General features: G+C 44.9%; 2 protein-coding genes across 4 annotated transcripts in view; one reads left to right on the top strand and one right to left on the bottom strand.

Annotated features, from left to right (window-relative positions):
- EMC8 (ER membrane protein complex subunit 8) overlaps positions 1-14447 on the bottom strand; it is a 20023-nt gene extending 5576 nt beyond the window's left edge. For both annotated transcript variants that reach the window (XM_006087007.3, XM_023752554.1), the window contains exons 1-2: positions 13972-14447; positions 5559-5635 (exon numbers count right to left, since the gene is read on the bottom strand). In XM_006087007.3, the coding sequence (XP_006087069.1) occupies positions 5559-5635; positions 13972-14202 (308 nt within the window). In that variant the 5' untranslated portion in view covers positions 14203-14447. The remainder of the gene's footprint in view (positions 1-5558; positions 5636-13971) is intronic.
- LOC102436135 lies at positions 10818-23693 on the top strand. Of its 2 annotated transcripts, XM_023752555.1 has the most exons (7): positions 10818-10824; positions 13528-13533; positions 14608-14689; positions 15859-15932; positions 21626-21793; positions 22433-22564; positions 23444-23693. In XM_023752555.1, the coding sequence occupies exons 4-7, from the start codon at positions 15860-15862 to the stop codon at positions 23578-23580; spliced, it is 510 nt and encodes a 169-aa protein (XP_023608323.1). In that variant the 5' UTR covers positions 10818-10824; positions 13528-13533; positions 14608-14689; position 15859; the 3' UTR covers positions 23581-23693. The 2 variants fall into 2 exon arrangements, with proteins under 2 accessions (XP_023608323.1, XP_006087068.1); XM_006087006.3 differs by lacking the exons at positions 10818-10824; positions 13528-13533 and having other exon boundaries at positions 14573-14689; positions 23444-23682.

Here is a 23693-nt window from a genome sequence, read left to right as displayed (position 1 = left end):
GACTCGCCCAGGCCGAAAACCGACTTCTGCACATGGGCCACGAAGTTTTAATCGGACTTTACGCGCGCCCGCACGTGGTATTTTGTGAAAGAGCCACACTCAAGGGGCCAAAGAGCCGCATGTGGCTCGTGAGCCGCAGTGTGCCGACCACGGCTCTAGGGACTTGTAAGCATGTGCCATGAAGAAACTAATAAAACTATTATCCTAACATTTATGATTATTGTGTAGTTGGTGATTTTTATTGGGAACGAGAATCAAGAAACAGTCATTAAAAATAAGAACTACCATTTTAGATGCCCAAGAACTCAAATTTAAAATTTATTCTTTTGAAAGAAGTTTTAACCAGGTCATATCAACTACTGTTCCTGTGAAGAATCAGCCGCCACATCAAACTGCAGGGACCCTGGAGACTGGGACCACTTTTAAGCCCCTTCCCAACTAGCACAGAGCTAGGCATTTACTCCTAACTGAAATCTTACATTTTGTATCTAAAAGCTTTTTACTGAGTATCTACCTTAGGCCAGGGCACAGTGCCCGATACTGAAATTTATACATGAAATGCTGATTTTGAAACAAAACACCAGTAATTATGACATGATATAATGAGACGATGGAAAAACCTCAAGTTTAGGAAATGACTAAACAGTTACAAACATCTTACATTTCCTTTTTTTAATAATAAAACATTGAATGATCCTTTTTTGATAAAAGTAATCATAGGGCTAATAATAGTGCCAGCTCCTACTTTGAACCAAGCACAAAACTAAAATGCTGCTTGTTCCTTCACTATCCTTACAACCACTCACTGAGGTACAAGCTTTTAGCTCCATTTACAGATAGGACCACCAAGGTCAAGGAGGTGAATCAGTAAGTCACCTAGAATTTGAATCCAAGTCCCCTGGCTCCAAAGCTTATTCTGAGAGACAGTTAATCAGCTGACATTTCTAAAAGAAGAGCACATTTTTAGCTAGGTCTGGCTGAAGAGAGAAGGAAAGATTTTCAGGTAGATGCAAAGAGTGCTGAAGAAGGAAGTTGGTATATCTCAGCTCCTAAGCTTCCAAGCATGTGGCCTTTCTGCAGGGACCATCTCTGGCTGGAGTTTCTTCACCTGAGCATCCTTGTGAGGATTACATAGGACAGTGCCAGTAAAGCCTCAGGTTGGGAACAGAGTTTGGGACTCCAGGTTAACTCCTAACACAATACCAGCATGTGGGAGGGAGGGATGAAATCCTGAAGCAGAGCAGACTCACCAGAAAGAACTAAAGAGTTACTGGGCACACTTCTGCACTCCCTCCCCCTACTAATGTTCAATTTTCTCTATGGATCTGAGAAATGGCTGGTTAGTAGGTACTTAAATATCAACATCAATGGGGGAATGCAAAACCTCCTGAGCACAGAGCAGGTGAAGGAACCAGGTATAAAACAGCATGAAAATGGTGCCTAAGATATTACTGGGTTGGGCTAAAAAAATAAGGTCTGAGGTCTGAATAGAGGCAGGAAGATGGAGAGGCCATGAGCCAAAGGAGGCATGTGGATGAGACCCTGTGCAGGTACACTAGGGATGATCACATAAGGCATGGATTTGGGGGTAGGCGTGGGGAATAAAGGCAGGGGAAGCATCTACAATCACCTGACAAGCCAAGTGCCCTTACCTCTTGCCTAGTCTCCTCTCCTTTCTTCAAGAATAGCTGTGGGTTGCCCTAGCCGGTTTGGCTCTGTGGATAGAGCGCCGGCCTGCGGACTGAAGGGTCCCAAGTTCGATTCCGGTCAAGGGCACATGCGATTGTGGGCTTAATCCCCAGTGGGAGGCGTGCAGGAGGCAGCCAATTAATGGCTCTCTCTCATCATTGGTGTTTCTCTCTCCCCCTTCCTCTCTGAAATCAATAAAAATATATTTTATATATATATATAAAAGAATAGCTGTGGGAAAGAACTGCTTGGTTCAGGAAAACCCTCCTTCCAAAGACAGCTCTCTATTCCTTATATAATAAGTTCAAAATATCTTAAAGCTCTGAGTATGGCCTCACCCTACCTCTCCAGACTTCCTTGCTACCATTTCCTCTGTGTGTGCACCCCATGTCCCTGCCCCCTTTTCCAGCTGGTGTCTTCATCATGTTGTCCCCTCTTGGAATGCTGTTCCCTCATGGTCCCTACTTGATAAGATGCTGTCCACTCTTGAACGCCCAGTTCAAATGACTCCCTTTCCTGTGGGCTTCTCTGGTCATATCAACAGATGCAACTTCTCCCTGCTCCGGCTGTTACAGCCCTCTGCACCACCCTCATGGCAACTGGCCTATTGTTTCGTGTTAGTCCTGTTGGCAATATCTTTCATATTCAACCCAGCAACCTGCAGGCAAGGGCAGAGTCTTTAGCTTTGCTCATCAGAGCTTGGCTGCTCAGGGCAGGCACTCTGTGCCAAGTCAAAGACCAAGCCTGACATGGCCCCATGAACAGGCTTTAGATCAGATATGGGAATGCACTGAGTCATCAATACATGGAAGGTGGATAGAATAAAATGGAGAAGAGGTCCTAGAAGGAGGGAAGTTAGTAAGAGATGCAACTGAGGAGAATGAGTGGTGCTCTTGGGCTCAGAGAGTGCCTATGTGCTGTCATCCCAGGGGAGGCTTCAATAGTTGTTTTGAGCCTAGAGTTTCCCTTGTTACTCTGACTCCCTCAGAATCCCTACTGGACTCAGTCCTCCAAGGATAAGAGGGTTTAAGTCTCTGAAGTGCATTTGTATCTCATCAGTGATAGCAATATTTGGTCACCAGCTTATTTTATTATTTCCAAAAATGCTATTGAGTCCAACCTCTCACCTGTCTTGGTCAAGTGGACATAATTCCAGGAGGAGTTTAGGTCTAAGGTCCGTCATTGCATCTCCTAACTGCCTGGACATTGGAGGCAGCCACTGTGAGGATAGTGTGTCAGTGCCTCCCATTATGTCCTGTGCTCCTGGCTTCCCCTGTGGCCAGGCTCTTGGCTGGAGGAACTCAGGGGGGTGGTGTGTGTGTGTCAGGGCATGACTCCTTTGGGCTTCTTCTGGTGAGGACACCTCAGGCCGGCTGCTGGCCATGTCCTTCAACCAAAGGGCATTGCTCTTCTTGAGGATGACTACTTTTATCTTCCTTCCTTCCCCCTTTTTAAAAAAAAGTATATTTTATTGACTTTTTTACAGAGAGGAAGAGAGAGGGATAGAGAGCTAGGAACATTGATCAGCTGCCTCCTGCACACCTCCTACTGGGGATGTGCCCGCAACCAAGGTACATGCCCTTGACCTGAATTGAACCTGGGACCTTTCAGTCTGCAGGCTGACGCTCTATCCACCAAGCCAAACCGGTTAGGGCCTTCCTTCCTTTTTTTTAAAAAATATATGTGATTTATTAATTTTAGAGAGAGCGGAAGGGAGGATATATTAGAAACATTGATGTGAGAGAAAAACATTGATCGGCTGCCTCCTGTAACCCCCTATGGAGGATCAAGCCCACGACCCAGGCATGTGCCCTAACTGGGAATTGAAAATCGGTGACCTCTTTTTTTGTTAATCCTCAGTAAGGATATTTTTTCCATTGATTTTTAGTGAGTGGAGGAAGGGAGCAAGTAAGTGGGGGGGGGTGGGGGTGGGGGGGAGGCAGGGGATGGAGAGGGAGGGGGAAAGAGAGAAAGAGAGAGAGAGAGAGAGAGAGAGACATTGATGTGAGACACACTGATTTGTTGTCTTCCAACCAGGGCTGGGGGTGGAACCTGCAACCCAGGTACGTGCCCTTGATTGGGAATGAACCTGAGTCCCTTTGGTGTGCAGGTTGACGCTCTAACCACTGGGAAACACCGGCCAAGCAGACTTCTTTTTTCTTAAATTTTTTTTCTATTACCATCTCTATATATAAAAGCCTAAGTGAATGACCGACCGAATGACCAGTTGACCGGTCACTATGACATGCACTGACCACCAGGGAACAGACGCTCAATGCACAGGATTGGGCTTCCTCCTGTCTGGATTGGGCCAAAACTGGCTCTCCGACATCCTGAGGGGTCCGGATTGCAAGAGGGTGCAGGCCAGGCCAAAGGACCCCACCGGTGAACAAATTTGTGCACTGGGCCTCTAGGTGACATATAATATTATATTAGATTCAGGTGTACAACATTGTGATTGGGCATTTATATAACTTATGAAGTGATCAACCCATATGTCAAGTACTCAGCTGACACCACACATCTACTATACTAATAAAAAGATAATATGCTAATTAGATTGGACATCTTCCGGACATCCTTCCAGATGTCCTTCCGGACAAAGCACAGTAGCGGGGGCTGAGGCAGAGGCGGTTAGGGGTGATCAGGCTGGCAGGGGACAGCAGTTAGGGGCAACCAGGCCAGCAGCGGGGGCAATCAGGCAGGCAGGCAGGTGAGCGGTTAGGTCCCGGATTGCGAGAGGGATCCTGGATTGAAACGGGTGCAGGCTGAGCTGAGGGACCCACCCCACCTCTGTGCATGAATTGCGTGCACTGGGCCTCTAGTCTATATATATAAAAGCCTAAGCAACTGAACGACTGGTCGCTATGACACGTACTGACCACCAGGGGGTAGATGCTCAACATAGGAGCTGCCCCCTGGTGGTCAGTGTGCTCCCACAGCCAAGCTCCCACAGCCTGCCAACCTCCCATGGTCCCTCCCCCTGGACGGCCCCAATCACCAGGCCTAGGACCCCACCCGTGCACAATTTGTGCGCTGGGCTTCTAGTACTTATTCTAATAGTGTGGACTTACATCCCCTATGCTGTACTTTACATCCATGTGACTGTTTTTATAACTGGAAATTTTTACATCTTAATCCCTTCTTAATGACTTCTGTACTCAACTTTCCTCCCTGTCCTATCAGGCCCAGGAATGGTATTGGCTTTTGTCACCAGCTTTCGGTTACTGCACTATTCTCTTGTGAGGTTTCTTACATACCTCCCACACCTTTGGAAATAATCTGCTTATTAAGTCCTCCTTAAATTAACCTAATTTTAGTGTGTCATCTGTTTCTCTGTTGTGACTGATACCGAGGCAAAAATAAAGCAGAGTTCTCCATTTTGTTCCTAGGAGCCAAAACGAAGGAAGCAGCACACACCATATTTTCATCATAGTATCAGACCCTTAGAGCACCAAATTTAAAAGTTGTTTTATTCATCCCAAAAGAGAGTGGTATTCTTTCCTAATGCTCTGTCCTACATCATTCCTAGTTTGGGAATGGGAAGCAAGGCAGAGCTGAGTGGGGACAGCGATTGGAGGTCCATGACCATTGCTTTCATTGCATGAATTTTCTTCAAGCAAAATAAAGAAGATACAAAACAGAAACCCAAAGTTAATATAAATGTTTAGACTTTCTGTTGTTTAGAATTATCCACTCCACAGTTCCCCTCAGACACTATAAACAAGCACAGAGGGCAGGGAGGGGTTTTGTTCTCACAGATTTCGCATCTCGAGCCTATAGAAGAAGATCAAAAAGCACATCAGAGATGTCTTTGTCTGTCACATGATCATTCTTTCAGACCACAGAGAATTTTTGCATGAACATACCTGGCATCCTTTACTCGTTCATTCGCTTGATAATAACCAGCAATCACATAGCTATTATCTTTGCACCATGAATCAATCTGAAAGAGGAACAAAAATTGGGAAGAAAAGATAAATAATTATCCCTTAAGTATCAAGTCTTAATAAACACAGGAGACCTCGCCCTTCCAAATGCTGAGACAAGACACCATATAAACCTGTATCCTTCTCCCCAGAAGGGCTACAATAAATGAAATGGGTGTTCATAGGAAAAAAGGTCATTCCAACCTGCTTTCCACAGGCCAGAGAGAGCACAGAAAAGCATGGGCCCCTCACTCTCATTGAGGTGGTATGTCTTCTCATAGATGTCTTCCCTGTAATGGCCAGAAGGGGTGGGGCTAGACATGAGGAATGACCTTTCCACCAAGTCCCTTCGGAAGGCCCCAGTGTTGAGACATATTAAACAGGTGCAGTGCCGTGGGGAGAAGGGGTAGAGGATACCATCTTTACTCACCTTCTCTTACAATGTAAAGAACTGAGGCATTCCGGGCGTGAAAAATACTTAAGATCATTTAAATCAATCATTCACAGATAAGCAATCTAAAGCTCAGAGGTTTTAAGTTTGCGTAACCTGGTAGGGCATCTAAGTCTCTTTTGAAACCAAGCCTTTTTGTACTATACTTCAGTATTCCTAGCAACATACCATGAAAAACCCTTCATACTGGAATGTGGGGTAAACAGGTACACATGCACAGGTGGGCAGATGCAGGCAGGAATGCCCCCGTGCGGGTGCGCACACACACTCAATTCCATGTGGCATGCTTTTAAATGGGAGCATGGTGGCTGACTTTGAAAGTTATTTTGTCTGTTTTTAATGCCACTCTTCTCTCATCAGATTTAGCTTCCTGCAGGTCTAATGCTATTATTAAAAACAAAAGGTCATCCTGTTTTGCCATAATGGAATTTTAATAATACACTGCAATAAATTCTATTCTCAGTCTGCAGAAGAAGAACAAAAATTGATCCTCGCATTTTTCACAGCGAATTAACTGGTTAAAATGTTTTTCTTTTTCATTTTTTTGTTTAATATAGTCCTATGGCTCTTTTTCTTGAATTCTGGTTTGGACCTCAGTCTTCTTTATGACTAAAAGCAGACATTACAAGACGGTTACAGCTCAAGGTTCCCTGGCTCACAGGAGGATTAGAATAATTCTGGCCTCCTAAGAGCTCATGAATTACCATATTGGGTCAAAACCAAGGCTTATTGAACCAATTAGATATTTTGGCCATCCGCCCAAAAGATTAGGGCCGTGTCTCCAAAATATTTATAATGGCTCTTTCACTGTAACTTTGCTGCAAATGACTCCAAAATTACCTATACAGTATTTTGTTCTTTCACCCCTTAAAAGAATGACTTCTAGAAACTTTCCATTGCTGCTTATAGCAGTAATGTCTTTCATTAACACACACACACACACACACACCCTCTATGTAGCACCAAAGGGTATAGTCTAGCTTTAAAATGTGGCATCTGACCCTCTTCCCTGCACTCAGACCCATTAGTTACCCCTTTAATGTAGCCTTCCCAGCCTTTGTTTCTAATCAAAGACCACCCTCTTGAGTGTGTCCTCACCTCACTCAAAGTGATCTTTATCTCTGCCCACTTCGGTATCCCTCTCCCTGCCCTCTGTTATGGGTTTGTCCTTATATCCCGCGTAAGAACTAGTGATGTGTCCCAAGTTTGGCTACTGTCTTAGTTTCCTATTGTCCTTGTAACAAGTTACACAAGCTTAGAGGATTAACACAGCACAGACTTCTTATTATTATATAGGTCAGAAGTCTACAATGGGTCAGCAGGACTGATTCTTTCTACAGGAGAATGCTATCCTTTTCTAGCATCTCAAGGACATCCACATTCCTTAGCTAATGGCTGCATCACTGTGACCTCTGCTTCTGTCATCACATCTTTGAGTGAATTTTTGCTTTCCTCTTTTAAGAACTTTTACACTGGATCCATCAGATAATCCAGGATAATCTCCCCATCTCAAAACCCGGAATCTTCATCTGCCAAGTAACAGATTCACGGGTTCTAGGGATTAGGATGTGGACATTATGGGGGGATATTTTTGGGCTGATCACAGCTACTTTTAAAAAATATATATATTTTAAAAGTGATTTTAGAGAGAGGAGGAGAGAAGAAAAGAGAGAGAGATACATTGATGGGAGAGAAACATCGATTGGCTGCGTCCTACATGGCCCCTACTGGGGGATCAAGCTGGCAATCCAGGCATGTACCCTGACCAGGAATCGAACCAGTGACCTCTTGGTGCATGGGATGATGCTCAATCCACTGAGTCACACCAGCTACTTTTAATATAAGGATAAGATAATTATTTGCTACTGGTGATGTCCTGACCATCCCCAGCAGCAGTTTTTAATGAGCAGTCTAAGCTGCTATTAGATCCCTTTCCTGGGTTGAAGGCAAGGGTACAGGACTCCTCAGCAAACACATTGCACACCTTGACTTACACTTTAGCTGACAAGGGCAAATTTCTGTATAAAAAACTTAAAGGGCCTAGTCAAATTCCAGCATAAAAATAATGTCATGACCTTGAACTTCTAGTAGAACTCTCTGAATAGGCTATCCTAAAAAGTGAACCAGGTCACAAAGCTCTGCTTGGTTTTAGAAACTTTTAAATGATTTAAACAAGAATAACCAAGTTAACTGTATGCAGCTGCCCAGATATAGACAGAACTGGCCACCAATTGCGGAATGGAGAACACAAAGTGAGAAATGCAGGACTAAGGGCCTTCCGTCCGCCACCAGAGCCCAGAGAGAAGGGCAAACAAGTTTTTTTTTTCCCCTTTTTTAAAATCCTCACCTGTGGACATGCTTAGGGAGAGGAAAGGAGGGAGGGGGGGAGAGAGGGGGAGAGGGGGAGAGGGAGGGGGGAGAGAGGGAGAGAGGGGGAGAGGGGGAAAAGGGGAGAGGGGAGAGGGGGGGAGAGAGAGAGAGAGAGAGAGGAAGAAAGAAAGAAAGACAGACATACAGAAAGAAAGAAAGAAAGAAAGAAAGAAAGAAAGAAAGAAAGAAAGAAAGAAAGAGAGAAACATCAACTGGTTGCCTTCCATAAGTGCCCCGACTAGAGACTAAACCTGCAACCCAGATATGTGCCCTGACCAGGAATCAAACCGGTAACCTTTTGGTGCCCAAGATGATTCTCAACCACTTGAGCCACTCTATCCTGGTAACAGGTTTTAATAAGAAGGGAAGAGTTTTCTTTGATAGTCTTAAAAATGGTACCGGATATTAGGTGAGAGTGAAGTAAAGGTCAGTGTGTGGAAGATGAACAGTGTGGGCAGGGGTTGGGGTGGGGATGGGGCAGGGAGGGCCTCCAGAATCTTGTAGTAAGCCCAACATAATGGCTCATTAATAAAAATCCTAGTGGATTTAAGCGGTAACTTGCTCAGTAAAGGCAACTTGCTTCCTCCCAAGTGGGGCAGGGTAAGGTAAAAGAGCTGAGAAGCGGTTTGCCCTCTGATCTCAGTGAACCTGTTCCATTTCCTTTTTCCTTGCCTTGCCGCTATGATTCCCTACTTCTGTCATGCATTTCGTGAATAATCAAAATGAAAATCAAAGTTCATATAACACCCTGAAACCTGATGTCAACTTAGTAAAACTGACTCTGAATAGAAGAGTCCCAATTCCGTATTTATTCATGCAGTTTCTTTTATTTTTCAGAGAGAAAGAAGGACACTTCAGCCTTGGCATAAGCCGGATACCCTCTCTATTCAATGCAATTTTGGGCTTATTCCAGTCCAGACACTAGAACTAAAGGTACTGGGTTCAACCCATTCATTCCCAATTAGATACAGTACAAAGTAGCTTCGCTCAGCAAACTTGCTAATATTTGCATATGTGAGGCACGTTACAATTTTCAAAGCACTATCACCCACCTCTCATGACTATAAAACAGACATAATGTAGGCAAGACAGGGAACTGATAAAGAGAGCCACTCTGAGGAGGGCTTGCCACTTACAAGTTGAGGTTGGTTGTGGCAACAAGCAGGCCTTGGAAGCTAAACTTAGAGGGGTTGTTCGTTTCCTTGAGAAGAAAAGCTCTTTCTTAAGTGGGATGCTGAGTTTTCTGTGGAATAGAACGTAGCTGGCTCCATAAAAGAAGAGGGTTGGAGGTAAATGGGATGGGACAGAGGGAGAAGTCAGGGGGAAGAACTGAAAGGAAGACCCAGAGTAAACATCTCCCTCTCCCAGGCTAGCACATGCATGTTCTGGAAATAAACAAGGGGCAGAAGGTAACAGGGGGCTTAGGAAAGGGCTAGAGGACAGCAGCTCCAGCAAATGAGCCCAGAGAAGGCACACATGGAAGAAACAGAAAGAATCCAGGCCAATTGGCAAATAGGAAAGTCATCTGAGCAGAATGTAATCAAAGGCTGCTCCACTGTACTAGGAAATCTGAGGGAAAAGGACAAAGAGGGCTTAGAGAAATAGCAGGTCTATGCTAATTTTCCTACTAACATTTTATGGGTTTTTGCTCTTAGACATAATTCTGTCACTACCTACATCAAAGGGTTATAAAGATAAATAAGGTAACAGGCATAAAAATAAAAAAATAAAAAGCACCCAGAAATGCAAGGATTTTTTTAAAATGGAAAATTATAATGAAAAGCCTTTCAAAAGAATCTGATGTTGCCCTATGATGGGCTATATATCAAGTCAGCATTTCCCAATTATAAAAAATAATTACAATATGAAATTTTCTAAATAGAAAAAAACAACAACCCTGAGAATAAGGCCTCATTTATACAGTTTTATGGACTTAGGTGCTTTATTAAAATTCCATCAGTGTATCAGCCGATACACTAATAAACTATGGCTCCTTGCACTGAGATCTTTCATTGCCTTTAGGTTACAAAGTTGCTAAGTCAAAAGCTAAATGATATAAATTTAAATACCTTAACTGAAATACAGAATTTTTGGATGGACCCAGAAGGCAAAATTTTCCTTTATAACTTTACTCTGAAAGTTATTTAATCTGTACTTGATTGGCATCTTTTTCATATTTGTCAAATACTGAGGCTACGATTCAAAGTTTTTGTCAATGTAAGTAAGAAAAGCCAGCATAAACCACCACTGCTTGGTAAGTACAGAACTTCGGGTGTTTGTTTTTACTGTTGAAAAGTTGTTTCAGAGAATCTAGTTTGGACTTAAGTTTGCAGGATGGGAGACTCAAACATTGAAGGGGGGAGTGCTGAGAGTCTGGAGTGCAGAGTGTAATGACACAGGGTGAGAAAGGTTAGAACAGGACTTCTTTCCCTCTTAACATTGGGCCCATCTTAAGAGTCAAGATCTCCTCTGGGCATCTTTCCGACCAGGTAAGTGGTTTGGGAAGCAGCCCTGCTCCATGGGGAAATTCATGCAATGGTGACTCAAATGCAGTTGTTTATAGTTAGTATGCAGATTTCATTCTCTCAAGTGTTGCACTCATATCTTGTTATAGGAACATAACTCTTTAACTCTGTAAAGGTTACTTAAGAATGAGAATTAGTAATATTTTTATTACTAATTCCCAGTGAAATTCAAGTCTGTCTTTATCTATGTATTTCTGACAGGACTGTATATGGATTTAAAGCAATACTCCTTTTCCTCCTACCCCTCTGGCTACTCAATTACCCTGTGACTCCTGTTCTTCCATCCACCCTGAAAAAGCTATAGTTCCTCAGGCTTCTGTTCATAGCTCTCCTCATTCTACACACAGTCCTGGCCAACATGACCTGCTCTTACAGCTTCAAAAGTCATTGAGAAGCTACTGGTCCCCAATCTATGTCTCCAGCCCATCCATCTTCTGAGCTCCAGACGCATTCAACTTCAACACTAGGTTGTCTTCACGTTCCCTCAATGAAAGGCACTACTGTCCTCTCAATGCCTAACTCAGAAACTGAGGATTCTCCCTTGCTTCCTTTTCCCTATGTCCACATTGGATTAGTCACCAAGTCTTGTGGATTTTCCCTCCTGGCTCTCCTGATCCTTCTCTGCATTCACACTGCACTCAGTTTAGGCCACCTCTCTGCATCTAGTCTTGTATGTACTCCTGTCTCCAACATTCTCTCTCTTTTTTTAAAATATATTTTTATTGATTTCAGAGAGGAAGGGGGGGAGAGATAGAAACATCAATGATGAGAGAGAATCACTGATCAACTGCCTCCTGCACGCCCCCTACTGGGAATTGAGCCCGCAACCCGGTCATGTGCCCCTGACTGGAATAGAACCTGGGACCCTCCAGTCCACAGGCAGATGCTCTATCCACTGAGCCAAACCAGCTAGGGCCCCAACATTCTCTTTGCTATAGGCTAGAACCATCACTCTAAAAGTCTGACCACGCAACCCACCTCCAGTGGATTCCCTGTCCTCATGATGGTGCCCAAACTCTTTCGTGTGATCTGCAAGGTCCTCTACAATGATATCTGTCCACTGCTCACCTCTTTACCCGTGGCCCCTTTTGCACATGCTGGTTCCCCTGCCTTGAATGTTCTCCCTCTACTCCCTGGGTTACTATGGCTGGCCCACTGGGCCACTACTTGCATGTCTCTTTCTTTGGGCAGCCTGCCTTTCCTAACTCTGTAAGCCTCGGTTAGCTGACTTTTCTCTTGGACCCCTCACCACCTTCTTCTTAACCCCACATGACACTTATTCTTCAGCATTGTACTTGTCTGCTTGGCACAAGTTCAACTGCTAAGCAGGTACTGTGTTTCATATACAGCTGTATCTCTCCATCACAGGCCTGGTACTGTTGGAGAAATAAGTAATCCTGCATTAATGCAACTGGTAAATCTAATTCTCTGCAAGTGAATACACTACACATCCAAGCAGCCTGCAATTCCCTTGATAACAGAATAATTAAGACAGCTGGTTGGAAAGACTTGTATTAAAATATATACATGTATATACCCCAGTGATGTTTTGGTATTAACAGTACATTTCTTCAGAAGCTAAAATGGTTGCTTTTATAAATATCATCTACTTCTTATCTATCTCCTGCTTAGAGATGATATGAAGAAATTCACACGACTCAGTTTAACAGGCACTCAAAGGTGTGCCCAGTGAGCATGCGCCAGGACCATTTGCCCAAAGGAACTTCCTGCTTACCAATTTACATGGGTGCCATAATCAGGCGAATTGTGAAATGGACTTATTTTACTTGGTGGGACGTATAGAGATAGGATTTCTACTTATGCCTTCTCAAATTTAACTACTTTTTGCAAGAATTAAATATGTTTTTAGTCATAGTTTATTATACTTAAAAGAAAAATACACAGTATTTCATTCAGCTCAGGTACTGAGGCAGGTCTGAGGCTAGTTTATTTCTCTCTAGCAGTGGTTCTCAACCTTCTGGCCCTTTAAATACAGTTCCTCATGCTGTGACCCAACCATAAAATTATTTTCGTTGCTACTTCATAACTGTAATGTTGCTACTGTTATGAATCGTAACGTAAATATCTGATATGCAGGATGGTCTTAGGCGACCCCTGTGAAAGGGTCGTTCGACCACCAAAAGGGTCGCGACCCACAGGTTGAGAACCGCTGCAAGGTTTGAACAACTCAGGAATTTATAGCTGGTCTTTTCCCTTATTGATCACGATACCGCAAAAACTACTGCCTATAATTCAATTACCACCCAGTTTACCCGTAGCCCAAGGTCTTCCCCACTGAGCTTCAATAAAGCAGTCATCGTAAGAAGACACATAAAAGCGTGGTGGATAGAAGGTACCACTGCTCCCGCTTTTTAATTTTACAAAGTCTTGAGCTCTTAAAACCGGGGCAGCAATGCTAGATAAGTCACAAACGGGGAGAGATAAGTTCACCTTAACATTGCTCACACGCGCTCAAGGGGCGCAGTGCCTGTGATGCCAACGCCATCTCTCTAACGTGTCTCGGCTGTGGGATTGCGGAGTCCCAACATCAAAAGAGCCACAGCGTGTGTACCCCACGTCGGATGGGGAGCCGGCTCGGTGGAGGTGCGCTCGAACCCAACTCCAGCGTGCGGGTGTCAAGGCTTCAACCCTCCCCGCGACTCCAAATCCCAAACGGCAACGCCTTCGAACCATCACCCAGTAACGACAGCGTGTTTCTAGAAAGGCTACTGTTTTGAGGAAATTCATGGATCGCTCGTTGCCTACAGCGCCTTTAAGAACACCCACGACGGTGAGGGTGATCCTCGGGCCACCGCTACTACAAGCTGCCATCCGCGGGGCAGTTCCTAAGCGCCGGGCAACGATCTCCGAGCGCTCGCGGTCCCCGCCTTCGCCGTCACGGCGACCTCAGAGGGCGGGTTCCAGGCCCCGCCGGACGCCTGTCAGCCTCCGGCAGGGACTGCGTGGCCATCTCCGAGGGGCGGCCAGGAGCCGTTCCCACGCTTACCAGGGTGAGGGCCACCTCCAGCATGGGGGCGAGAGCCAGGGTGCCATGGAACAAGGGAATACAGTCCACGAAGAGCGTGTGGTGGGCGCCCGGGCCGCCGAGGGGCAGGTGCTCCTTGCGCGGCTTCTGCTTCTCAGCCACCAGCAGTCCATTGACGGCGCAGTGCGGGTACTTGGCTCCATGAAGCACCATCTTGCAGTAGGCCTGGGTGGTCAGCTTCACCCCGGGCATGCTGAGCCCGGGATGGCCCCGGAGGCCCTGGGCGCCGGCTGAGGCCTGGATCCGCTGCCCGGCCGCGCGACGCCTCAGCGGGGAAGTGGGACGAGGCGGCAGCTGCTTGGCGCGGCCTGGCCACTGGCGGAGGCCCCCCACAGGCCCACTCCCACTTGGGGCTGGGATTCCTTGGACATCGACTCCGGCACCAGGAAGTCGACACGCGAGCCTCAGACTCTACTCCCGCAACTCGCCCGGCGCCGCCGGAAAGCGGTCCCTCAGCGCCCGCCGGAAAGCAGCCCAGCCCGGCGTTTTACGACGTTCGCGGCTTTCCCCCTCCTTCCTCTTCAGTGACCTCTAGCGCTGACGGGCGGGAGGTGGAGTCTTCCACGATCCCGTGGTGCTCTGCGGCACGGCCTCGCTCTCTTCCGGTCGCGAGCAACCGGGGTGTAGAGGGCGGTCGCGGCGGACACGGTGGGCTGCGGCTGGTCGGCGGAGGCGGCAGGTGAGGCGAGCGGTGGCCGGCCCGCGCCGCCGGGAGGCTGGGGAGGGTAGGGGGCCGGAAGCCATCGGACCTGAATGCCCGCGGCCCGGCGCCAGCAGGAAGCGGCGTTTGGCCCTCAGACCCGTTGACATTGAGGCTGGACTGCGGGATTCCAGACTAAGGGCCCGCTGGGTCGGGGCCTATGTGCGGCTCCGAAGCCTCCCTTCGGCTCCTCCCGCCTTGCCCTGACCGCGGACTGGCTTCGGGCTCTGACCTTGGAGCGCCCGCTAGTCGAGGAAGCGGACGCTAGGGGCAGGTCGCCTGCTGGCCTTCCGGGAGCGGCCCGGGGCCTGCGTTGCAGCCTCTGCTCTGACCCGTTCCAACGATGTCTGAACGGTCTCCCCGGGTTTCACGGGGCTCGGGTAGAGACGCTCCGCTTCCCCGTCTGGAAGGCGTCCAGCGTCCACCCACACGCGGCCTGGCAATGGGGGGAAGAAGAGAAGCGATACGGGAGGAAGTTCGGTTCTGACGTCATGCTTCTGTTTATTCGGCCCTAATTGGGGTATTTTCTGAATGTGTTGGGGAGCCTATTCATCGGCAACAGCCCCCCAAAAGGTCCAATTTTAAAGGAAGCGTAGGTAGGAGAGATAGGCCTGAGTCAGGAAGGGTCGAGTGAGGCGTGGGTCATCCAGGTCACCCGTTATCTGCAGGGATTGGAATTGAACCAGGACCGTGCTTGCAGCCTTTCTCCCGGGTTTCCCGTCCTAAATACTAAGTGGAATGCAGCACATGTCACCGTTCCTCGGAGCCATTCCTTACCTTTTCCCTCCAAACAATGGAGCCCATCCTGGCAGCACAGTGCTTTACTATTTCTAGCTTTTTCAGTGTCCTTACTATAATTCTCCTTGTTTTTTAAGGAAGCCAGTTTTCTACGAATTGCCTGAATCTCGTATATATTATGGCATTTGGTTTATAATGAAGTTCCATAAAGACGTGCTGACTACCAAGAAAAACCTTATCCTAGGTTATTTTGTGAATTCAGAGTCAGTAATGAAGGGATCATGTATGTTGGGGAGAAGAAAACAAAAGAATTGCACTGACTTTGAAAATGCACTGGGGCAAAAAGAAGAATCGTTCCTCGTGGGTGTTTGCCCTCATTCATAGAGAAGGTGTACGCTTTTATCTTTCAGAATGTTGACAACCAGAGTATTTAGCCTGATTGGCAAGCGAGCAATTTCCACCTCGGTGTGTGCACGAGCACACGGTAAGTTAACTTTACTTTTAAGTAGGCTGAGCTAATTTCATTTAGCTCTCGCTATGTGTAAGGCCCTGTGCTGGGGTTTCAAACACAGATGGCTAAGATCCTGCTGTTGAGGGATTTGAGGGGGTGGGGGTGGGGGATAAATATTTTAACGGGATACAGAGTTCTATATTAAAGATTATTTATGAATCATTGAATACTAGTCCTGGGTCTTTGCTTCTACTGATATTTTCTCCTTTTTTCCTTTTCAAGTTCGTTCAAGTTCCACCCCTTTCAAGAGTTCCTCTTCACTGTACCTGGTTTTAATGACCTCCTCCCCCTCCAAAAAACTTCCAATCACTTACCTTTAATACTGTTTACATTATTGGGGCATTGGAAGGGAAAGAGCTTGGGCTTCCTGCCTGAGCTGGGTTTAATCTCATTTTAGTTTTAGACTAGCTACTTAAGTTTAGGAATCTGTTTTCTTACCTGAAATATATGTAAAGAGCTTAGTTCAGTGCTCGGCACATAGCAAGTTCAGTTTTGCACTTATCAAGCATCTTCTTTGTGCCAGACACTGTCAGGCACTGAGAATAAAACCAATATGAAATGTGGAATCTTTCCACAAGAATGTTTGCAGTCTGGAGAGGGACAGATACATGCAGACAGTGTTTCAGTAACAGATGGCCCCTGAGGAGAAGCGTTTAGCCTGGCTTGGAGTTCAGAGGAAGCTTCTGGAGGAGAGGCTTTGCTTTGCTGAAAGACGAGCAGGTTTAACCTCACATTCAAGAGGGGAATGGCATTCCAGGCAGAGGGAAAGGAAGCAAAAGGACAAAATGTGAGTCAGCATGGCAAGGTGTGTTACTGAGGGTCAATTGCAAGGCTTGAGTGATGGATGATGAACTTGGAAAGCAAGGTTTATGTATCTAGGGGATCAATAACTCATAACTTATATTAACTGAACTGCTTTATATGTGAATTTTTCTTGAAATTGTGTCCTTTAATTAGTGATACTGTTGTCTTAAATTTCTCTATATTCCTTATTGCCCAGGATAACACTATGGATACAGACTCTCAAACAGATCATTTTATTAAGAGTGTTATTGAAATGTCTGTTATTTAAACAAGTAAGTAATAAAGAAAAAATCATTGTTTCATACATACAGAAAGAAACACCTTCATTAAAAGCCTAAGAGGTCACTATGACAAAGATCACATTTTATTTCCATTTTGGTTTGCTGATAGTTTTTTGTTTGTTGAGTTTGAGGTATAATTTATGGAAAGTAAAATATGGATTTTGATAAGCTCACACAGTGTGTAACGATGACTCCATCAGGACATACATCTCCATCACCCCCCAAATTCCTTCATCTACCTTTGGTCATTCTGCTCTTTTATAAGAAGCCAACTTCTAATCTATCTCCTTATAGTGGTATTAGCTATGACTTACTCTTAGCTATTGTTTTTGGTGAGGAAGTAAGATCAAATCAGTACCTTCTTGGAAACCCTCCAGTGCCTTCTCATACCTAAAGGAAGATCTGAAGTTGGCCTTTCTGATCTCATTATATCATACTCAAGTAAAGAGCCCAACCAGCCCTCCTTGTTTGCTCAAAGTCCCAGCTGTCAGTGGTACAGTATTTTTTTCCTCATACACATTAGGTTGTTCCCTCCTGCCTCAGCTCCTGAGTTGTGGGTGGCTGCCTCTAATCATCTCCCTCCATGCAAATGTTATTTTAGAATAGCCTTTCCTGAGCACCTGTTCTAAACATGTTCTGTCGTATATCACCCTGCTTTGTTTTTCCTTAGAGCACTTATATACTGTGGGTTTGTATGTATGTGTGTATGAGTATTGTCTGTTGGTGCCTCTAGAGCAGTGGTTCTCAACCTTGGCTGCACATTAGAATCACCTGGGAATCTTTTTAAAATCCTGATTTCTGGGCCTCATCCTCCAGAAATTCTGTTTCTTTGTTATGAGGGTGGGGCCCCCAACATTAGTAACAAAGAAACAATTTCCGAGGATGAGGCCCAGAAAATCAGGATTTTTAAAAAGATTCCCAGGTGATTCTAATGTGCAGCCAAGGTTGAGAACCACTGCTCTAGAGTGCAAGTTTTTTGAGTCCAGGGACCGTGCCCGTCTTACTCATTGCTGCATCTCTAGCACACCGTAGGCAGATGGGGGAAACTATAGTCCATTAGAGAAGTCAGGTCATTTACTCTTTTTTTTTTTTGTTTTTTTGTTAATCCTCACCTGAGGATATTTTTCCATTGATTTTTAGGGAGAAGGGAAGGGGAGAGACAGAGACAGAGAGAAACATTGATGTGGAGAGATATCGATTGGTTGCCTCCCACACACGTCCCCAGCCTGCAACCGAGGTATACTAGTATGCCCTTGACTGGAATTGACCCCAGGACTCTAGTCTGCAGGCTGACGCTCTGTCCACTGAGCCAAACTGGCTAGGGCTTTCTCTTTTTTTTTAACCTCACCCAAGGATATTTTTCCATTGATTTTTTGTTTTTTTGTTTTGTTTTTTTTAGAGAGAGTGGAAGAGGGAGGGAAAGACAGAAACATCGATGTGAGAGAGGCACATCGATCGGTTGCCTCCTGCATGTGCCCGGCCTGGGCCTGGGCTGGGGAGGAGCCTACAGCCGTGATATGTGCCCTTGACCAGACTTGAACCGGGACCCTTTGGTCGCAGGCTGATGCTCTATCCACTGAGTCAAACCCTTTTCTCTCTTTTGAAAAGGAATGTTTAGTGTGTTAATCTTTGCTTCTTGCCCCCCTCCATTTACTGGCCCCAAGTGCTAAAGAGCCTCTAGCAGGCCTGAGGTCACAAATTGGCCATTCTTGTTCTAGAAAATGCAGTATTATGCTTAGAGTGCTCCTAGGTTATGAGCATTTACAGTCATGCCCCGCTTAACAACTGGGATACATTCTGGTAAATGTGTCGTTAGGCTATTTTACAAACCTAGATGGTAGAGCCTACTTAGCACCTAGGCTGTGTGGCATAGCCTATTGCTCTTAGGCTACAAGCCTGTGCAGCATGTCACTGAACAAAACAACACGAGATTGAGTGAAACAGAAAATGACGTAATTAAGAATGGTAAACTCAAGACGTATGAGGCTGCTGCCAGTGTAACATGGCATACTGTTAACAGATAACTTCTAAGTAGGAAGAGGACACTATAATAATAAAAAGTACAGTATAGTGAATACATAAACCAGTAACAGTCATTTATTAAGTATTATATGTACTGTACATGTTTACTTTTATATAAGACTGGAAGCACAGTAAGTTTACACCAGCATCACCACAACACACATAATAATGTGATTTGTAATGCATTGTGCTACAATGTTATACAGGCTATGACACCACTATATATATATATATTTTAATATATATTTATTGATTTCAGAGAGGAAGGGAGAGGGAGAGGAAGGGAGAGGGAGAGAGAGAGAAACATCAATGATGAGAGAATCATTGATCAGCTGCCTCCTGCATGCCCCATAGTGGGGATCCAGCCTGCAACCCGGGATGTGCCCTGACCGGGAATTGAACCGTGAACTCCTGGTTCATAGGTCGACGCTCAACCACTGAGCCACGCTGGCTGGGCACTAGGCGTATTTTTAATAATTCATGTGTAAGCTGAGTGCTAGTATACAGCCATTATTTTTAGTTCACTCATCATTTTAATAGAATCTTAGAATTGTAAAATTGGGAAGTAATTCTAGCCATTTTCATATCAGATCCTTTTGGGTTAAGATTAAGTAAAAATATAAAAGTGGTAGTCATTTGTGTGACAAAGTTAAGTATCTAGAGAAATTATACTGCTTTGCTTTAGGTTGAATGTTTTATTTTACTATTAACATGATTTGGGAGATTTTAACCATTGGGACTAAGCTAATGGAAGGAAAGCATTTTTGCAGGACTTCATACCTCTAGATCAGTGGTTCTCAACCTTCCTAATGCCCCGACCCTTTAATACAGTTCCTCATGTTGTGGTGACCCCCAATGTCATTGTTACAAATTGAACATAATTAAAGCATAGTGATTAATCACAAAAACAATATGTAATTATATATGTGTTTTCCGATGGTCTTAGACGACCCCTGTGAAAGAGTCGTTCGACCCCCAAAGGGGTCGCGATGCACAGGTTGAGAACCGCTGCTCTAGATCAATTTGGAACACCTTGCAGATGTTTGATAGAATTGAAAAAACAGCTTTTAGCTGTAGGAAAACCCTAAGTAAAAACTAAAATATTCTTTTCTGCTGTCTGAACTTTTCCCCTCTTTAATTGAGTAATACATGGGTACATGCTTATTTTAAGGAACTAAAATTTCTTCCTATTTGAGCAGAAATCCCCATTTCTTCCTCTCCTCTTCTCCTGATAACAACTTGAGTTTACTTTGCCAAGAGGTTTCTGTGTTTATATGAGTATATATGCATGATTTACATTTTTAAAAAGAAAAAACAACTCTGATATTGTTCTTTGACTTGATGAGTACATGATTGTTTTTTCCTTTGAACACATGGATCTTCTCTCTCCTGTAGTGAGTTGTTTCCTGCTATACATATATCCTCTTGATTCTCTTCCTTTGCTCTTTTTCTTTTCCAGAGTACTTATTTTCTAACATGCTTTGTAATTTACATGTCTGTTATGTTTATTTGTTTCCCATTTTGAGCATGTAGTCACCAGTAGGTGGTATTCTATGCTTTGTTCACTAATGATTTCAGATGTCTAGAATCACACTTAGCATATAGCAGATACTCAGTAAACATTTGTTGAACAGGTGAATGAATGGCTCAGTGATACACATTTCTAAGGAGCTACCTAACCTGTATTGGATACAGGTGTTTTTTCCCCCCTGATAACAAACAGTGAAGCAGTAACCATCTTTTCATATGTCTTTGTTTCTCAACTTTGAATACTTCTTTTTTGTTGTTGTTTTTGTTAACACTTACCCGAGGATATTTTTCCATTGATTGTTTCTTTAAAAAAGTATATTATTATTGATTTCAGAGAGGAAGGGAGAGGGAGAGATAGAAACATCAATGATGAGAGAGAATCATTGATCAGTTGCCTCCTGCACATCCCACACTGGGGATTGAGCCTGCAACCGGGGGATATGCTCTGACCGGGAATTGAACCATGACTTCCTAGTTCATAGGTCGACGTTCAACCACTGAGCCACGCTGGCTGGGCTTCCATTGTCTTTTAGAGAGAGTGGATGAGAGAGGGAAAGACAGAGAGAAACATTGATGTGAGAAAAACACTTCTTTTATGAGTTTTATATTGTTTTTGTTCTTCATTAGTTTGAGTCACTTGCAGAAGGGCCTTTCTTTAGTTCAGTGTCCATCTAGGGCAGGGAACCCTGGGAGCCTTTGTCTTACCTCTGCGTGACTATTGTTAGTTCCAAGAAGTGCTGCCTCTCTGAGCAGCTGCTCCTGGTAGGTTTCTGTTTTGCTGTGATGAAACCTGCTCCTGTTAACTGTTTACCTACCATCCTCATTCGGCCGGCTGGGCCACACAGGACAATTCTGCTTCCTGTTCCATATGATAGTCCTTTAGCTATTTGAAACAGTGGTTGCAGCCCCTTAGGATGACAGGTTTTCAGAGTGTGCATACATGTGCTTATTTTGGTTTTTAGAAAGTACCACCTGGTTTGTAACTGTGAATCAATGTGAATTTTCAAATATTTATCCACTGTTTTTTAGGGAGCGTTGTGAAGAGTGAAGACTTTTCTCTCCCGGCTTATGTTGATCGGCGTGACTATCCCTTGCCTGATGTGGCCCACGTCAAGAGCCTCTCTGCCAGCCAGAAGGCTTTGAAAGAGAAGGAGAAGAACCCCTGGAATAGTCTATCGATTGATGAAAAAGTTGAATGTGAGTATTGAAGGGAAGTAAGGTACAGTGTGTGAGAGATCATTTTTACTATGAGCACTGGCGTGCTGCCCAGAGACCAGCGTACACCGAGGCTCGGTGTGTTGTGTTTCTGTGGGGCTGTTCCAGGGCCCAGTTTCTGTGGTCTGCTGGCTGGGGACCTCATCTGGGGAGAAGCATGAACATGGATGCAGAACAGTTAAGTTTGGGTCAGTTGAGTCTGTAGCATGTGGATGCAGCATCTCTGCCTCTGCTGGGTGGGACTGGGTTTACTGTAAATGATTGACGTAAGGTCAGCAAAACATCAGGTAGGAAAGGGGAATGAAAATAACTAAATTGACCCTTATACTGTATTCTATGGAAGATTTTCAGTTTTTTTCATTTCTTTAATTTTTATTGTTTATTTTGCCCAAAGCAAACTCCGTGCATTTTCTTACCTCCTTGACCCCTTATGTGCATGTGTGACAGCTTGTGTGTGTATATGCATGAGTGTATTATGGCCTCAGGCCTCTGTTGTATTTCTCAGCTCCATGTTCATCCTTCACTGTGTTGCGGGGAGAAATGGTGGAGCACTGTGGATGAGGGAGTGGTTGGTCTCTGTAGCTTGTTATGCCTGCAAATGGCTGTTCTTTATGCTCCCAGTGTATCGCATTAAGTTCAACGAGAGCTTTGCTGAAATGAACAGGAGCACGAATGAATGGAAGACAGTTGTGGGTGCGGCCATGTTCTTCATCGGCTTCACTGCTCTCGTTCTGATCTGGGAGAAGCGCTTTGGTGAGTAGAGTGGAAACAAGAGGCTGTGTGCCTGGAATGGTTCAGGTGAAAAGCCCCCAGCAACACAAGAACTGGAGTTAGCCAGCACAGCTTCGTCTTTCAGTTCCCAGGAGTGGGCTGGGGTGGGGGAGCCTTCACATAAGGTAGGGTCCTCCAGTCTAGGTTCCATCCCAGGATTGTTGATCAGGTTTGTGAAACTGGCTAAGCCAGAATCGCATTCAGGGTGAGCCATACCTGCATGGTAGTGAACTGCTTACCTACTTTGTACCGTACACCGCATTTTCAGTAGATATTTGCTCACCAGTCAGTTATCAGGTGATGTAGTAAAAAAGAGAAGAAAACTTACTCATTAAAGGACTGTTTTAGCTGTTTAGGGACTGCATCTCAATAACTAGAATTCTGGGTCAGAAGACCTAACAGTTTCTGCTCAGTGTTGGAGTTGTCTACCCATCCTAGTGCTGCCTCTTCTGTGTTCTGTATGTCCAGGCAGAATAGGTATTTTCCCATTCTGAGTAGATAATAATCTTGTACTTGGGGTTTGATTGTGGATATATCTTTGATCCTCTCCCAAGTCACCTTGGCTCTGTTGATGCTCTGTGCTACTCTATAACCCTATTAGCTATGTCCTATAGAGAAAACATTCTGACTTTAGCTTAAGTGTTTAATTGCTAACGTACAAAGGAATAATTTGGAACTATCAAGACTTGTCAGTGCCCAGAATTCAAAACCAGTGCATTTGCAAAGGCATTGGTGTTGAGTGGCAGATGACTTCACTGACCTGCTTGCCAGTATGTTTAGCAGACCTAACCAATATAGCGCATTACTTTAGAAACAACTAGTCAAGATACTGTTGTCTCATGACGTTGTTTTGGACTGTAGTGTATGGCCCCATCCCGCACACCTTTGAAGAGGAGTGGGTGGCCAAGCAGACCAAGAGGATGCTCGACATGAAGGTCAGCCCGATCCAGGGCTTCTCTGCCAAGTGGGACTACGACAAGAACGAGTGGAAGAAATAAGAACCTGCCATTCACACCTCACCTTGTTCTGTCATTTCCTTGCAGTTCTGCATATTCACTGGAAACTGCTCTGTTGCAGTCCCAATGCAAATAAACGCACAGTTTACTTGAAA

This window comes from Myotis lucifugus, unplaced genomic scaffold (genome assembly GCF_000147115.1).
Source record: "Myotis lucifugus unplaced genomic scaffold, Myoluc2.0 scaffold_35, whole genome shotgun sequence".
NCBI classification, from domain to species: domain Eukaryota; kingdom Metazoa; phylum Chordata; class Mammalia; order Chiroptera; family Vespertilionidae; genus Myotis; species Myotis lucifugus.
The sequence above is the reverse complement of the archived record's forward strand: the minus strand, read 5'-3'. Positions and strand labels throughout refer to the sequence as shown.

Coding starts and splice junctions, on each gene's coding strand:
- LOC102436135 (XM_023752555.1), top strand. CDS start 15,860: ATGTTGACAACCAGAGTATTTAGCCTGATTGGCAAGCGAGCAATTTCC. Junction 15,933..21,625: donor GGTGTGTGCACGAGCACACG/GTAAGTTAACTT, acceptor ACTGTTTTTTAG/GGAGCGTTGTGAAGAGTGAA. Junction 21,794..22,432: donor GATTGATGAAAAAGTTGAAT/GTGAGTATTGAA, acceptor TTATGCTCCCAG/TGTATCGCATTAAGTTCAAC.